Source organism: Watersipora subatra, chromosome 2 (assembly GCF_963576615.1).
Source record: "Watersipora subatra chromosome 2, tzWatSuba1.1, whole genome shotgun sequence".
In the NCBI taxonomy this organism is placed as follows: Eukaryota; Metazoa; Bryozoa; class Gymnolaemata; order Cheilostomatida; family Watersiporidae; genus Watersipora; species Watersipora subatra.
In genome coordinates this window covers 63,629,340-63,648,310 of record NC_088709.1, presented here as the reverse complement: position 1 = coordinate 63,648,310, position 18,971 = coordinate 63,629,340, and the positions used below count along the sequence as shown (strand labels likewise).

At 35.5% G+C, this 18,971-nt stretch overlaps 1 protein-coding gene across 2 annotated transcripts; it reads right to left on the bottom strand.

The window, feature by feature from the left end:
• Nucleotides 1–102: 102 nt before the first annotated feature.
• LOC137388535 (threonine--tRNA ligase 1, cytoplasmic-like) lies at nucleotides 103–17,843 on the bottom strand. Of its 2 annotated transcripts, none has more exons than XM_068075021.1 (16): nucleotides 17,719–17,843; nucleotides 17,070–17,156; nucleotides 15,922–16,103; nucleotides 13,059–13,213; nucleotides 11,240–11,330; nucleotides 9,578–9,695; nucleotides 8,573–8,716; nucleotides 8,192–8,338; nucleotides 7,749–7,847; nucleotides 6,839–7,005; nucleotides 5,394–5,556; nucleotides 4,338–4,475; nucleotides 3,227–3,405; nucleotides 2,968–3,072; nucleotides 2,112–2,299; nucleotides 103–251 (listed from the first exon to the last, which is right to left on the bottom strand). In XM_068075021.1, exons 1-16 carry the CDS (start codon nucleotides 17,773–17,775, stop codon nucleotides 103–105), a joined length of 2,169 nt encoding a protein of 722 aa, XP_067931122.1. In that variant the 5' UTR covers nucleotides 17,776–17,843. The 2 variants fall into 2 exon arrangements, with proteins under 2 accessions (XP_067931122.1, XP_067931121.1); XM_068075020.1 differs by having other exon boundaries at nucleotides 17,588–17,727.
• Between the last annotated feature and the right edge of the window lie 1,128 nt (nucleotides 17,844–18,971).

Sequence of the window (18,971 nt, the reverse complement as noted above, 5' to 3'; positions counted from 1 at the left end):
GTTTACTCAAAAGTGACAACACCACACAACAAAGTCATCTGCTTAATGCAGAGATGTCTGTCTGGTCTTTCGCGAGTCAAGGTAAACAGCTCGTTTCCTGTTTTAAAATTTCTCTTCCGCTTCTCTTTCCAAAGTATCACTAAGCTCCTTGAACCTTGCCAGCACATCATCGATAGCCCTCTCTCCGTGTACCTTATTGTCCCGGGTGCGCACATTTACTGTACCAGCTTGTCTTTCATTCTCTCCAACAACTACAAGGTCAATGTTCATATATTGCCACAAGATGATGAAAGGGAACTTGCAGTCCATTTTATTCAGTTTATCACTCAAATCTTACACTTTTTTACACTTGAAATTTCTATTTTTTTGAGTTCCTATTTTTAACAAAAGTCTTGAAAAACGATTTGAAGGTGTATCCTTAACGTCTCATCACGGAACTGACGATATACGAGAAAAACCCTAGAGCCACGCTTCTAGTTTTTCTTGAAAAGACCAAAATACAAGCTGTAAAATCAATAGTACTGCAATGACAGACCAATATATCGACAGTTATTAGGTGTAGCCACCGATATTTGCACACTGAGTTGCTATGCGATGTCTACAAGTTGACAAAAAATAATCCGTAATCGACTGTAGGAAAGCTTACAGTTGAATTACAGAAATGTGTTTCTAAATATGTGAAGGCATACCAGGTGAGTTTGTTTTAGTTACGGGGCAACTATTAATGTAACAGAGATATAAAAAAAGACAAATTTATGACTCGATCTCAAAACATCCCCATTGCGCAGCAGAACCTAACCAATTCTCAGGCATTTTGCATTAAAATGGTGTTGTCTGCTCATTAGTTTCATCAAAAGTGCTTCACGCCCAATGAGTTACTGGTGATACACAAATTCAATGATGCAGTTTGCAACAGACATGGTAGAGCTACCAATTTTCTTTAAAACCAGGGCACATCCAAGGCATAGGCATCGTGAAATGGGAGAACTGATTCAAAGTTTTTTGCGACCATACTCAAAATCATGCCGACGATATAACTCGCATGCAAACCTTTTAACCTTGACATTCTTTGGCCTTTGACATATTTATTTGTTTGAAAAAAGTCTGACAAAACCTAAAAACTTGTCTTGGTACATAAAGAATCGGTGAGCATAGCAGTGGCCGCTATTCATAACTATGTTATGCTATGGGTCTTGGGCTTTGAGACCTGTATATGGGATAAAGTGAAAGGTATTGCTTATCGAACAATAATATTAGACAATGCTTACATGGAACAATAGAGCGTTAATGTATGAACATTGTTGACGAAGCTATTCTAGATATATAATAAAGAATGAAATAACATTCACATCCAACTAGTATAACATGAGTGAATAGCTCAACTGCTCTTGCGAAAAAGAAAGCTATCAAGAGAATTCGCAAACACCTTTGACGGTTATAACAAAAGTTCAAACCTGTGCTGCAAAATATCTTTTCATTGATTCTCAGACACACAAGAACAAGGCAACCTTAACGATGCCCAGTAAATTTCTACCAGTTGTGGTTCTTCAAATATTAAAAATTCTTGAATTGAAAAGCCATGATTAAGCTGTGACAACTAATATTTTGCATTCTCATTTTTAACCTGAAATAATGCATTAATGAAGAGCAATGTGATATGCGAATAGTGTTATTCGAATGACTGGCCCAAAAAAAACTTTATTACTATGAACTAAGTGAAAACATTAAAAAAAACATGACGAGACAGTTGCTTTCAAGATCGTGTGCATAAATATAGCATTGAGGGAGGCATACAAGAGATCGTCAGCATAAATATGATACAAATATGTTATTAGGCAGTAGAGATAACTCCACTTTCAGATATCTGGGTGTCTACCCATTGTGAGGCAACCTTTTGGCAAGATTAATATTTAAATATTGAATAATACAATTATGCAGCATTAAAAACAAATCAACTGCCTTTAAAGTATAACAGGTAGTGTCCTTTTATAAAAGGTAGTGTCCTTTTATAAAAGGTACTGGTGCTATGGCCGACGGGTTCTCCTTTGTAAATATTCACAAACTCACCTATAACCACCTTCACCACAAAGGTTTATATCAGTAAAACTTACCAAGTATGAAATTATATTGAGCCAGCTGGGCATTGCGAACTTTCTTATTGAAAGTGTTGCCAGCATCTGTGTCTACATCAGCCATGTACCCAGCGTTATGCAGCCTGTCCCGCACCTCAGTCGCGTAATTGTCTAGAGCTGGGGCTATTGGTACTACTATAGCCTGTCGGGGAGACAACCAGAAAGGCCTACAATGTACAAATATACAGTGCAATGGTTGCTGGAAATGCTTCCTACAGTCCTACTACAGGCCCTGCTGGCTATCGGTTACAAGCCATTTAAGGAGGACGTGTGTCAACTAACAAGCATGTATAGTGGCAACAGGCAAGCATGTATAGTGACAACATGCAAGCATGTAAAGTGACAACAGGCAAGCATGTAAAGTGACAACAGGCAAGCATGTATAGTGACAACAAGCAAGCTTATACAGTTCCGACTAGCATGTGTATATAGTGACAAATAGTGAGCGAATACAGGAAATAAATTATGCAAACCATGACCGGTGTAGGTTTAATGGATAGTTTGAGATATAGTGGTTCCCACAGATAGCATGATAGTAATGTTGTTGTAATACCAACATTTTTGAGAACGGATAATCAACGTAACTATAATAAAATTAATATAAGACAGAGCCGTGCCTAAAAACAAGAGCTTGCAAGTGCCCCAATTATTGACATTGAATTAATCACATGGAAGCATTCCTTAAGAAAATCCGCTAAAAATAATTTTGCCAGGATTAGAAATTCATGGTGAAGGATATTCCGTCTCACCACTGCTTCACCAACATGCTAAAGGAAAAAGAGACGTTTGTAGAAGGTGATGAGAAATCAGTTGAAAATTGACTGCCAACACTCACCACTTGCCAGCGCAATTCTCCGTAAGAATTGCTATCATTCTTTCTACAGAACCGAGAATAGCTCTGTGAATGATGACTGGTCTCTTGAGGACTCCTGTTTCATCACTGCAACATATACAGAAGCGTAACAAGACAAACTTTAATCGTAAGAGACAGTTGTTTTGGTCTCCACCATGTTGCTCTCTTAAGCTATTAGCTAGAGACTAGGCAGGGATAACTGAACAATAAAGTGTTTATTCTATATGACAGCAAGAATCACCTTTGATACTGGAGATTGAACCTAAGAGGCAACTGGAAGTCCATCTGAATTGTGGCACATTGATGAGATCTTTTGAGGGCATCTTGGATGGTGATGTCAATTTTTGGACCGTAAAAAGCACCATCTCCAGGGTTCAACTCCCACTGCATTCCCGAGTTGTTCAAACTGAGTTTTAGTTGCTGTAAAAGTATGGTAATAACTACAGTATAACAGACTAAATATGGTAATAATTACAGTATGACAGACCAAATATGGTAATAACTACAATATGACAGACCAAATATGGTAATAACTACAGTATGACAGACCAAATATGGTAATAATTACTGTATGACAGACCAAATATGGTAATAACTACAGCATAACAGACCAAATATGGTAATAACTACAGCATAACAGACCAAATATGGTAATAACTACAGCATAACAGACCAAATATGGTAATAACTACAGCATAACAGACCAAATATGGTAATAACTACAGCATAACAGACCAAATATGGTAATAACTACAGTATAACAGACCAAATATGGTAATAACTACAGTATAACAGACCAAATATGGTAACAGCTACAGTATAACAGACCAAATATGGTACCAAATAGTGTAAGAGACCAAATATGGTAAGAATTGCAATTAAACAACAATGTTGAAGACTGAAGTGTAATGTGCCAACTATCATAGTAACAATAGTACGGCTTACTAACTATGGGAAAACTATGCTAATGATGACAGAGCAATTATAATTACCGTGTAACAGATCAAATATAGTAATTGCTATTACACAGCATGCCGAATATGACAGTACATTATATGCAGCTAATGTATGTGCATGTAGAAGGCCAAGAATGTGCAACATGAGAGTGTAACGGAGCGAGTATAATATTTACAGACAAAGCAAGGAAGGTTGAAGTAATGTTTAACATGAGTTTTATAATACTCTGTATTTCCAGAAATTTTAAAGAGTAAGCAGAAGTATTTCTGGTACCAAATATTTTCAAACTTTCAGATTATAGATGAAAAGCAATTGCTAGAGCATGCGAGGAAACGTGTAGAGAGAATCCACAAACCACTGGTCAGAGTGTCAAAAATGAATTAAATGCAACCGACCTTCTCAGCCTCATTCCAGGTTTCGAGGTCTCCGAGGTATTTCTCTGGTCTAGTAGAAAGCTTGAGCTTGAACTCAAATCCAAACAAACCGTAGATATGTTGAAGGAAGTCTATACAACCTTGCATCTCCGAACCAACCTGAAGGTAAAAGATAGTGAAGTTGAGGAGAGTACACAGTATTAAGTGACTCTGAGATCCGATTTGTATGTTACGATGACTACATGTTGGAATCAAGTTTCCCAAAAATATATTGTAATTCACTGCACTATGTGAAGACCTATTGCATTGACATCGGAACAAGTATCAGAATGAATTACTTTTGCAGATCGAGGCTTGACTGTAGAAAAAACCACTGAGCTGGTAGCACATAAAATCTGTTTCCAAAACTAAGGAGGTTTTGGAATTCAGGCTAGCCATGAGCCATTCGATCACAAACACTCTATTAATTGTCAAAATGATAACAAGGTGTGAAAGACAAAGACAGAAAAGACAAAAAAGCTGATCTTTTACTACACAACAAACTGCTGATGCCTGAAACAAATAATCTGTGAACAAATTTGAAACACACTTGTTACACCAAATTATAATTTAAGATTTTATTATTTAATTATAATACAATAGTGTTTTATAGCCTAAATTTAAAGCAGGAAACTTTTGAAGCTTTTGGTCAAACTATCAAAAGAAATCTGGTCCCAGTGCTCTAATAAGGTATTTATCAAACTGTCTCATAAGATTGCAAATATTATTAAGCGGAATTCTATCTAGGGTAGTCATAAATGTTATGATCCAGAATATTTTAATATTCATATTAAGCATTCCCAACAAGAAAACATTTTAGCTTTATCATAAATTTTCTTGTGAGAGAGGTGAAACAACCTCTTTTTTAGTCAATAGAGAGCAATCAGTTTTGTTTAAAGTGTTACTAAGCATGAGCTATACAGGGACTCCCCAAATCAGTGTAAATTTAAGACGATGCTGATAAAAAACCATCTTGGCAGTGATTCTAAATACAATTGTCAGAATTCGTGATGTACTTAGAGAGCATACAACTCATACCTGTTCAGGCATGCAGAAAATATGACCATCATCCTGCTGGAATCGTCTGACCCTGGTCAGGCCATGCAGCGCGCCTGAAAGTTCATTCCTATGCAAAACTCCAAAATCAGCGAATCGAAGAGGCAGTTCCCGCCATGAACGAACTCGATAGCCAAACATAACACTGTAAAATAGCGAAGCATTGTGCACCACCCTGTGATTTAATGTAAATATTGAGCATTATACATTACTAGATGAATACCCAGCGTTGTACGGGTATTAAAAAGCAGCTTATAAACAGTGGCAGGTAATGTAGTTGCTTTTGACTAATTTGAGTACGCTACTATCTGTTTTGCTAAACTTACTAATAAGAGCTGTGAGAGCAAGCTTTAGTGACGTTGTGCGTAACACAAAGTCGCTATGGGTATTTTAACCTAGATAATGAATATTTGCAAAATAAATCCATAGTGTCCCATGTAGCTTAATGAGCTATTTGTCGCCTTGTGAACAGGAGGTACGGATTTTTTATTGCTGAATTTCAATCCTTTAACTGGACATAGGGTGCACAAAAAGACAAAAATACAAACACTAAGATTTATATAGATTATTATATACTATGAACTAAACAAAAAAACAATTTTATGACAATGCAAAGACAAAAAAAACAATCAAAAACCCTTTGACCACAAGTACAGGTAATGAGCTCAGATAGGAATTGCTTGGAGTCATTCAAGCAATCTTGAATACTCTTAAATCTTTAGTACAGGATTTAAGGTAGACTGTTAATCCAAGATTAACAGATTATGATTATATCGACACGAGCAAATAATTGCTCAGATCTTGCTAGCAACTTAAAGCTCAATTGTAGAAGAGAAATTTTTCTAATCAAATTTGCTCCATTAATAAATTAATAATTTTGCTTATTCAAAAACTTGCTGAATAATCAGCCCAACTACGACCTATCTGATGACCAAATAAACAAAATGACCAATCAGAAAAAGCACAACCACAACAAGTAGGGACTCATTTCATCCCATTTAAGGAGCATGCTTAGCATCTCCTATAGAGATTTGTCAGTATGTTAGAGACTTCTTGATAAAAACCTACCAAGTTGTTAGTCAATGGTTGACCCTTAAACAAATCAGGGCAAAGACTCCAATCTCAGAAACAAAACTGACAACAAGATTTTCAACTCAGTTTTATTGGCTCACTCTTTGAAGGACTGAGAAAAAGGTACTGCCGTGCTTTATACCTGCTTTTGCAACTCTGTTAATTTTTATGACTAAAAAGGTGCCCGGATGTAAAATAAAAACTTGCCAAAAAGTATTAAATAATGATTAATTATTATGGCAACTAATTGAATTGTTTGGACAATAAAAAACAAAAATGAAACTGTTTGATATGCTTTTAAATTATTAAACAACTCAAGATCCTTCTGTACACAAACTAAAACAGATGTAACTCACCAGTGTCCAGGGCAGTTCATAGGCTTGAGACCAAAAAGCTGCTTCTCTGATTCCATGCGAAACATGTCCTCGCTGTAGTGCTGCCAATGACCTGAGATCTCCCACAACTTTGAGTTGTATATATTGGGAGAGACCACCTCTTGGAAGCCTCTTTTCTTATACTCTTTCTGCAAAGCATGTATGACTGCGAGAGTCAGCAGACCTTTACCGGGTTCACACAAGCAGCAGCTTTTGCTCTCTTCTGCAGTTTTAGCAATATGCATTTTAGTGGCGAGGTATAGTAATTTTAGGATGGCATAAAGCCTGGAGTTTCCACATGTAGCAGCACTTTATTTTGTACATTAGAAGGTACCAACACCACAAAAGTCACTAGTACAGCTAATTTACTAATGTATGTCTCCTAGAGAGGAACACTGTTACAATTTTTTGTAACACATTTTACAAAAGCAAAGAACCCTAATAACAACGTTAATAATTTTTGTGCAGTTCACAACAATAAAACGATGATAAATGTCTCTGGCAATTATCATCGTTTAGTTCATCAATTAGTTTGGAACTAATTGTTTTTGCCGGAGGCAAAAACAATTAATTCCAATTTGGATGACACATTATTCTAATGAACCCAACAGTAAAAACAGTTGAAGCCAGTATGGTAAGGTAAAATTTTGAGACTGTAGCTGGAAAACTGTAACAATACCCTCCTATATATAACATAATGAGAGATTCTACATCAGCTTTCACAGTTCTACAGCACACTAGCGATTGTTTCAACTCTTTATGGATAACTGTCAGAATAATTTGGAAAAATGCAATGATGAACCTACAAACATAACTAATGCTATTACTAGCACTGTGTGTGGACAAAGGTGAGTCTCTACACGTTATCCCTGTCCTACAAGCTGAGACTTACCCTCATAAGTTCTTCTAGCTTGCGGTAGATGTGAGCTCCACGGGGGAGAAAGAAACAGCTGCCTGGGCTGAGTTCATGGAAGAAGAACAGTTCTTGCTCCTGAGGGTAGAATGCACATTTATGCATAGACAAAAAGGTTATTTGAGGAAGTTACATCTAATCAGCTAATGCACAACAGTGGATGTACTATTCAGCTAGCCCGGCTCTCTGTGACAGGCCTCCACAGGTGCTCTTCATCACATTTACTATTTAGCTAGCCGGCTCTCTGTGACAACCATCTACAGGTGTTCTTCATCACATTTACTATTCAGCTAGCCCAGCTCTCTGTGACAGCCGTTTACAAATGCTCCTCATAACACTGAGGCCATTGTTGAAAAAACAGCTGTAGCCTATTTAGTACACAATCTATTAATCAATGAAAAATGAGTTCCTATCAACCCCACCTTTCCTATCTTTCTGTGATCCCTCTTAGCAGCCTCTTCCTGCTGAAACTTCCACTCTTTAAGCTGCTTCGGGTCTGGAAAAGAAATGCCATAGACTCGCTGAAGTGACTCCGCCTCACAGTTTCCTTCCCAGTAGGTGGATGAGTTCTGCACAGAGAAAAAGGCACTCAGAGATACATCCAGTAATCATAGATATACTAAATGCTAATATGAAAACTCGATGTCACAACATACTGCTATAGACACATAAATAACCTATAGGAGCACATCAAGACATACATTCACTTACTGTTTGTTAGTTCTATGCCCAAAAAGATAACATATATTGGAAAAACGAAAAGCGATAACGCGAGAAGCAAATCATTCAACACATCTGTTTACCTTAACGACAGCGCATGCCTTGACCTTGCCGGTGTGCCTGACGTGGGGCCCTCTGCAGAGGTCAATAAGCGGGCCACACCTGTAGACCGTCGTAGTTGGAGTTGTCACCTTCTCATTGATAATCCGTTGCTTGAACTCATTGTACTGGACAAGCATAAATCATGATCAAAATATGGTCATCGGTGTCTCAGCTATAAGCATACTAGCCGCTGCCATGTTGGAGCAGAAGAGCTAACTTAAATGGTATAGTTGCTCTGATAACCATTTGATCTGATGTAACTAGTCCAGCTAATGACTGATCAGCTGCCGCCGTGAATCACTGAATCCATTCTTTCCAACTACAGATGACTGACCTTGACAACTTATACTCATATATGTATGCTATCAATATCTTACCAAGAATAATTAAGAAACCATGAGATTCAATTTATACCATCAACAGAACAGGACACACATTAGGGTCTGGACATTTAGTATTGAGACAGGTTAGCAATCTGCCAACATCTAGCATTGAATTTAGTTGCCAACCTGAAACTCTCTAGTCTGAGGTATAAAATATTATTTATTCAAAGTATTATTAACCGATAGCATCCATGTTGTTTTAATTCATTATTATGTTACTTATCGCGTTATTTATTATTGGTAAAAGTTTTGATAGAATTTTATTTTCCAAATAGCTTGAATAACGAGTTTTTTTGTGCTAACCAAGATTCAAATACATCTAGATAACTCTGTGTATGAAACTTCTGAGTAAATAATGTACAAATTACTTAAAGATAATCTAATAACTAAACAGATTTTTGATTTCCTAGAAATCTTTAGTATCCAGATCATATCAAAGCGCAAAAGCCCAGCAGCTGGAATTAACCATTGCATAATAATAAAAAGAATGAAAAAGATGAAGAAATGCAGCTCACAAAGAGGCTTTCTTCGATAATGCTGCTAAACACCTCTGAGAAAAGCAGTAATTCTATTAAACATGATAAAATGGGTGCAGAGTCTAACCTCAAACATCTTGAGGAGATCAGCCTTGGTCATTTCAAGCCGTACAAACTCCTGCTTCTCTTTGGTTATAGACTTGATGACATTCTCAAGAACAGGATAGTCAAGTTGGGATACGGCTCTGTATAACGTGTAACACTCATTAGTTTAAGCACAAGCTTGCAAGGAAGTGGAGACATGATTCTAGGAATATTACAACACAAGTTATAATAAATATTAATTCCTCATTATTAGGACTGTTCAATATGAATATTATAATATGCTAAATAGAACTCCACTTTATAACATTTGCAATCTTATGACACAATTTGATGAATACCTTATGAGAGCCCTAGAAGCAGATTTCCTTTAATAGTTTGTCAAAAGCCTAAAAAGAATTCCAGTTTACACACAGACTTTAAAGCGATATTATAACTACAGTAAATAATAAAATTTCAAAGACTAATTTAAAATGTAAAATTATACTGAGCAGCTCTGGAATAGAATTTCTCTTAAATATCATTCCTAACAAAATAGATGACGTGAATGCCTTACAAAAGAATAACACAGATAACTAAGCTAATAAAACTGAAGAGGTACTGGCCCTAATACCACCCAACATAATACCTAACCTGATAGTAGCTAGGAAATACCTTACTTAATAAAACCTAATGAATACCTAATTTGACACAAACTAACAGAGGGAACCTACAAGATAGAACCTGTCAAACAGCTAACCTGATAAAACCAACAAAACAAACCTTTCACATGAAACTATTTTGTTTTATATACATTTAATACAGGTTCAACATACAAATATCAAATCAAAATATCCGGGTTTGATATATACATATCCGGCTTTAACATTTACATATTCAGATACAATATATACACATTCAGATCCAATATATACACATTCAGATACAATATATACACATCCAGATACAATATATACATATTCAAGTAAAATATATACACATTCAGGTACAACATATACACATTCAGATACAATATATACACATTCAGATACAATATATACATATTCAAGTAAAATATATACACATTCAGATACAATATATACACATTCAGATACAATATATACGTATTCAAGTAAAATATATACACATTCAGGTACAATATATACACATTCAGATACAATATATACACATTCAGATACAATATATACACATTCAGATACAATATATACACATTCAGATACAATATATACATATTCAGATACAATATATACACATTCAGATACAATATATACACATTCAGATACAATATATACACATTCAGATACAATATATACACATTCAGACACAATATATACACATTCAGGCACAATATATACACATTCAGATACAATATATACACATTCAGATACAATATATACACATTCAGATACAATATATACACATTCAGATACAATATATACACATTCAGATACAATATATACACATTCAGATGCAATATATACATATTCAAGTAAAATATATACATATTCAGGCACAAAAAAGCAAATTTAGATGAACTAAACTTTCCTTAGGCTATGAAAGAGCAGCTTGCAAGTCATACTCATGATCAATCAGAATTAATCAGTAATTAAACAATATTTAAAAAATTACGATTTAAATTTGCTCAGACTACGAGCCAGGCAAAAGACTACCATGTAAAATAACTAACCCCTGGTCATAGAACATATCATAGTAGAATCCTCCTTCTACCGGAGGCCCATAGCAAAGGTGACCACCGTATGTTCTTTCCATCGCCTCCCCTACAGTGAAAATTACTTCATGTTAAATGCGCATAAAACCAAAAAGTTACTTTTTTCCAAGTAAAATGGTATTCATTAGAGAAATGTTTGTTCTCGAGAGCGCCAGACCTGTTAGCAACAGGCTGAGGGTTCAATTCCCAGAAAGGAAACTGGTGGTTGCAGGTGCATCCAGCATTAAATTGTTCTCTCTTTTAAATCCAGTCATCTAGATTACTCTGCACTCTGATAGGCAGTCCACCTATTGGATGAATCACCAATCACCTAATGGCAATCACTTTTATGGAATTTGCGAAGAAATTTATCGAGATCAACCACTTCATAATCAATTGATCAGCACTGCGTTAATATACATGTATAAATTATACATATATAAATATATCTTTAAATATATATATATATATATATATATAGAAATCTCAGTGTTTGTCAGTTGTTGGTCTGACATTCATGTGTACAGTTATAGTGATAAAGTTATAGTAACAAAAACTCCGATTGTTCTGGGATGAGACTGGAAGTGAACTCTGAACCTACAGTTCTACGGACAGGCGAACTATTCATCACACGAACAGGTTCAACTGGCATTACTTCGGAATCATTATGCACATACTTATGCACCAGCCAATCTCCAATGCCACTTGGTTAAAATAGCACGCTTAAAGATCATTATTGTGTGAGAGATCACAGCGCAATATTTTTCCTAACGCTGGCTTCAGAGAGACGGACATGGCTCTTATTATAGTAAAAATATAGACTAGTTTAAATTAGTCAAATTCATGGGGCAAAAAACCTAGCCAATTAAAAATCAATTTTCTAGGCAAAACCTTTTTTATTACCGTGCACCGCCGGGCATTCACCTAGTTTTCTATAAAACAGGTCATGGAGATATTTGCTTCACTGTATGGCAGTTTTAACCTAGAGAGGTAATCTTAGAACAAACTAAATTCAACTTACTTATGTTACTTACTGCATGTTGACAATTAACCCTTTGAACCCTGACGTGCTGATGGTTGGCTCTGTTTGGACTACTTTTTCTAAGTAACAAACCAATCAAATTAATTCTTATATAGAGCATTCTAACAGAAATTTTACGTTCATTTTTTACCGTTTTCGAATATCTTTACCAACCTTCTTTGTTATTAGAAAAATTTTAGTGGGATGAGATGGTGAAAAAACTTGATACGGCTCTGATGCAATAGATATAGTGATGCAGATGAAGAATTATGCTATACTAAATATAATTTAGCTGATGATTTAGAATCAGAGAACGATGATGAATGTTGGCTCTATCGATATGATGATACTGCAAACACTTTCAGAATTTGTTAAAATCATATGAATTTTGACGGTTTTAGCCCAAAGAAAGTCAATTTTTCTATGTGGTGAAATTTGTTTGTGTTGCTGAACTTGTTTTCCAGTGTTTCACCAAATATCATTTGATTATGAGCAGACTTGGATAACAGACTTAATAACAAACTTAAAATGTCTTAGAATTTGTCTAATTTTTGAAAAATTGCCCAGGGATACTGACACAAATTGACGAAGATGGCAGGGGTTCAAATGGTTAATGCAGTCGCTAAAATGGCTTGTCGATATAAGGATATGAACAAATAGCTAAACCATAGACGAAATTTAACTGAATCAATAAAAGCAATGGCTAGACAAAGATTAAACAGAACTAAAAGTGATTATGGAAGTTCATGTGTATGAAAGAATATCATGAAGACTCACCTAACATATGTGCTGTCGAATGTCTAAATACATATTTCCCTTCTTCATCATCAAATTTAAGAAGTTTTAATTCGGCATCACATTCGAATGGCCTATCCAGGTCCCACAACTCCCCATTCACTTTTGCCACTACTGTATTATCAGCCAGACCTTGACTGAAATAATTAAGATACAGTCAAACCTCCCTTTCAATAATCTCGTGACACATCAAAACATGGCTTAAAATCTGAGCAAATCTTTTTCTAGACATTTAAACTAACTTTCTAAATATCAATCCACAAGTTAAATAAAAATATCATTAGATGTAATATAAAACAAGCAAAAATAATACCTACAGGATGAAAATATCCGATGGATATAAAAATTCGCGATTTCGCGAACAGTCAACTCCGCGAATTATTAAATTCCGTGAATAATTAGTTCTATTTTTTATCACAAGGGAGAATAACTACTGCATCAAATTGAAAACTAGTCGCTAGGCTAGTTTTTAATAGAACTACTAAACGTAGGTGAGTTCCAAAACATTTTTAAAATCATTGCCTAGGCTTTGAGCTAACACCATTGCCAATGCATCACATTTATTTACAAAATTATTCAAGGTTGTCACAAGATAGGCCGAATGGCGTCATAGCGAAAATAGCCACTAGGCAGAAGTACTAAACGTAGCCGAGTTCTAAAACTTCTTTAAAATCCTCGCCGGGGTTCGAGTTTTATTGCCATTGCAGCAAACTTTACTATTAACAAAATTAACAAATTAACAAAATTATTCAAGGTTTTTACAAGTAGTTCGGCATGGCTTCATCATCGCAAAAAAGCTCTCCTAGTCTTTATACATTGAAATCAACTCCATCAATCTCGAATACCGAAGTTGAGGACGATCATGATCTGGACATTATGGTATGTATTTGATGTGCAGTGCAGATACGTTTTTCCATTATTAACTGCATTAGTTAATTCTTTTGTTTAAAAACTGATCGCTTTCATTAAATACTTCAGCTATTGTTTTTGTACTTCCTTGACACTTATTAAGATTTTTTCTTTTTTGTGTTTACTGCAGATTGAGAATAAAACAACCTACTCCGATTACGAAAACTAGAGACAAGTAGTAATATTCATCAAGGCAGGAATATTGGCCGAGAAGCAACCAGTCAACCTAGACCCCTTCATTGACAACAACTCCTTGATATCGCTGCAGCAAACATTATTAAATTATATATTTTATTTCATGTATAGATATATTATAATTTATTACAAACTTGAGTGTACAAATAAAATTTTACAAACGATGAATGGAGTAAATATAAACAGTTTAGTCTATATTGCAGTTGTCTAGAGCAATAAAATTAAGCTGATACTCTTGATAAGTGAATACTAGCGTGTAATGGCGCTCTCTGACTAGTTATTTTGGTAATAGCAGCTCTACATCGCTGTCACTGTCTTGGGTAGATGTTAAAGGCGATTCTCTTGCTACTACATGGCTGGTAAGGAGGTTATCATCAGAACTCTCCTCGTAGCTTACTATTGCAAAGTTCGGCCGGCTGGCCAAAGATTTGTGCTCGTAAAAGCGTTTTTGCTCTTTTTTTAAATCAGATATATTCTCCTCGTAAGTAGCTGCGGTCACTTCTATCTGAATTTCCAGACTTCCCTGAATGATTCGTGATCTTCTAAAAATGACATACACCACCCTTGCAATCATTGTTCTTCAGTGTATGATGAAAAATCTCTCTCTCACACTAAAACAAATAATGAATTGGTAGGGATGGAAAACATGAATATTGCGTTTTACCGAAGAACCAAAGTAAGATTCAACTAATTTAGTAAATGTGAAAAACTCATTACTTACCACAAATTGTTGGTTCATCAAAGGCCTCCAAATCTGTGAATATTCGTGAAAACCTCTGAACGCAACAAAGAATTTATAGCTTAGTACGATCCACCCGTAGTTGTAAGCTAAATAGAAAACGAAACGCGCAGCCGCGCATGCGTAAGGTTAACTCTATTGCTAGACATAATAGAGTTAACTTTTCCTAGAGAGTGGCAGTTTTCAGCCGCGAATAAATTCATCCGCGAATATGCATGAAAAGACAATTTTCGCGAAATATAACTCCGCGAATAAATTCATCCTGTACGGTATTAAGCACGACTCCATGGATCTGATGCAGATTTGCACGAGTGATAACAGTTTTAAAAAGGAAGAGGCAATGTTTCTTTAAAATTAAAACAAATTATAATAAAACATGACAAAGATTTACTGGCTAATCATGAAGAAAACAGAGAACGTAATGCAAAACGTGAAAGTCAGAATTAAAAGTGGCCAAGATAACTATAAATGATAAGGAAAAAATCTTAAGCAAAAAAATCTCTAAGTCGTGTTAATTTAAAGTTCATGAGTTTCAAGGTAGACTAGCTCTGCATCTCTGTCACCTTCACCTACCCATTCCGCTGTATAACCAAAGCTGCACTTAAATACGTCTGTCCTCAACTTAAAAGATGAAAAACTTATTTTTTATTGGTTGTTACTTCATAAATTTAGCTTAAACTTAACTAACTTTTCTAACTTTAAACCATTTCGTTTCTACATAGTTTTATACAAATCAATACTTTTAATGATACATGTATATGCAATCGTGGTTCTATATGGCAAACCTTGGTTCTCGTCATTGAATTGTTGAACTAAGAACTGAATTAAACTAATTCTTATAATTCTTACAAGGAAATCTGTATAACAATGCTGACATACAAAGCAAATATTGGGACATATTACCTTTGTATGTCAAAGTTCATCTATATGAAAAGAATGTAAGCAGAAAACAAAAATTGACTCTAATTCTATATAAAAATATTAGTCATTTTTACAACATACCTGATTCCCTTTGCCACTTCATAAGGAGTTGTCTCCCATGAAGTGCCACTTACAACTTTTCCATCAGGTAAAGTGATGGAAATTGATTGTCGAGGAAAGGCTGCGACTTTCTCTTTGTACTCTGCATGCAACTGATCGAATATCTTTATTCTATCGTCTATATAGCTTGGCCATGGTTTCAGCTACAAAAAATCACATGACAGTAATTCTGTGTAGATTAGATCAATGGTATAAACCGCCAGGATAGGCGACGGCTATCATATGGGCGGGGTTTTATGATCGAGTTCTATTAGGATTGCGCTAACCTGGGTTTTGGAGCTAACACAGTTCTCGCGGGGCAGTCGCATTGCCTTGTTAGGTTTTTGGGTCTAGATCTTTATTGCCTGTATTTGATCGCGGATAATAACTGATTTCCCGTTAGTAGTACAAAACAACACAATCTGTAACCAGCAAACACATAATTCTCTCTTTCTCTCTTTAATTTTAGCGATACAGGCCTACTAGGATCCATGGAAAATAAAACATTTCAAATTACGCATTTTTATCAATTTTGAAATTTTTAGGGGTTGTAGTGTATGCTCACAGTTGAATATAATTTACCCGAAATCACCCAAATGATGTCCTTTTTTTCTCTAGCTTTTTATTAATATTTTGCAACCTCTAATATAAAATGACAGTCTTTCATCGTTGTCATATTGTTTGACTTGGCCAATAATATGGGACAGCAGGCAAAGCTGTGCAGTGTATTTTTCATACCCAAAATCTAAATATAAAACTAAATTTGGGCTATTTCACAATGGCGACTATTAATATCACGAATGCTTGTGAATGGCAACTGACTGATCATAACAGTGACAATATTGGGCAACTATACTTATTTCGCAACAAAATGAAACCAACAGATCAGTAAAATAACCACTATTGTTCATAATATTTGTAAATGTACAAGGGGCTTTATTCAGCATATTTCTTTGTTAGGGTTCATTCCAACAGAGCTCATAGGGTAGGGTTCATTCCAACCCGCCCACATGACGCCCGTCGCCTATCCTTGTAGGGGTTATATATTATTGATTACACATACATAAGGCCCATAGATTTTTTTTAAATATTTGTACATTGTATCTGATTTAGAAAACTAAATAGATTACCTCCTTTAATCCAGAACTCTCAGATTTAACTTTAGACTTCGTACTGCCACCGCCACTTTTTTTGGCAGGTTGCGTATCACCAGCGTCCTAAAAAGGTATATACTACCCTGTTAATGCAAAATGAAGATACATAAAACATATGTATAGAGTACTAGGCTATGACATGACAAACTGATCTGATGGCCACTCACCATGAATGTTGAAATAACTCGCAATAAAGTTATAACTCAAAGTTCTGTAATGCACAGAAAGCTGTCCTGTCATAAAGTCGTATGCATACCACCATCCGTAAAAATAATACTCGTACACGATAAGACAGTATTCATCACTGGATGATGCAATGTCTAGCGACAAAATTACTTGCGTAACAAATCAAATATTTTATGGTAATCGTTAAACACGCTGAATACAATTGATCAACATATGCACTAAATGTTAACAAGATACGCTAGAGAAACGTAAAACAAATGACAATCAGAATTGGATGGCGTCAAAAGAGATTTATTTGTTAAACGAACCATCTCTGATATAGTGGCTATGTGATTAGAAGCAAAACGTCTACAAGAACGTGAAGGTGACAATAACTTTAGAAACAAACTCGCTTGGCTGAACATGAATCCGTTTAAATAACACTATAGGATAATCATGCCTTTTGCTCTTCTATAGTCAGGTTGGAAATTTTTTTATCCACGCCAACTTCTGCCATTTTTTCTTCCCCAGCAGTTTCCGATGCCACCAAACCAACAACGCTGGCCTCCAAACACAGATCGCTTTGAGGTTGCTCAAGCAGCAACGGGCATAGACGTAAAGACCTTAACTTTTTGGACTAGATGATTATACCAGCACGCGCACAGACGGTAGTGAGATGACAACTCATTTTTACACTGGTACGTACGATTACACCATGTACGTGAAGCATCGCCTAGTCGCGACAGATCTTTTTCAAATTAGGTATTGCCAGTGATGTAGTGCTACTCTAACTCTCTCTATCTAAGCTATGGTTAGAAAATCTGTGTGTTTTTAAGTATAACTATAGTTAGAATTAAAAAATACTTAGACTTTGCCAATACTCAATGTAATTATAGCTCTATTTCATTGATTCAAGTACACTAATGTCATTATAGTCGACATTCAATGGCCATTCAATATAAAAACAGTTACAGTACAATACAGTGATGTAATGGTCATGTAACATGATAAGATTGTGATCCTAATTGGTTGCCTACAACAAAGGCTATGATCAGATTACAGCAAACCAATGGCAGTCAGCATTTGTACTGAAGGTCAAAGGCATTGATTTTTATTATTTTCTCAACTTATTTATTGCTACAGATGTGCTCATTTCTCATATCATATACACGATTTTAAAACCCTGTAGGCTTTGGCGGCTGAGCTTTGCCCCGGACCCCACTGGGGGCTTACAACGCCCCCAGCTGTTCCAGCTTGATGGTGAAGTCGCGCTGCGACTCTTGGCCGCCTACATCCACTTATCTCAACTTTACAGTTATGGTTAAAAAAAGGTTAGCACTACATCACTGGGTATTGCGTAAGGTTCATGGAGCTAAAACCTGTTGTTAGGCAGTGTAGCGTACAAATTAAGCCATGCACGTCGATGTAGCCCATGAGCAATTCGTAGAGAAATCAAAGCATGGTTAATATTAATTTGGAATTACTCAGGAAAAAATGGCAACAAACTAAAATGATAAATTGAAACGAAAATCCCAAAATTTTCAATTTTAGCATAATGAAATTAATTGACAAGCAATGTCCAAGGTTATCAACAAACTGTTAAAACAAATTTAATGAATTCGGCAGCTAATAAGCAATAACAAAAACAGTATGTTATAATTATAAAATAAAACAATTGCGTTACAAGTTTTACAGCCACTGAAAAGCCAAATA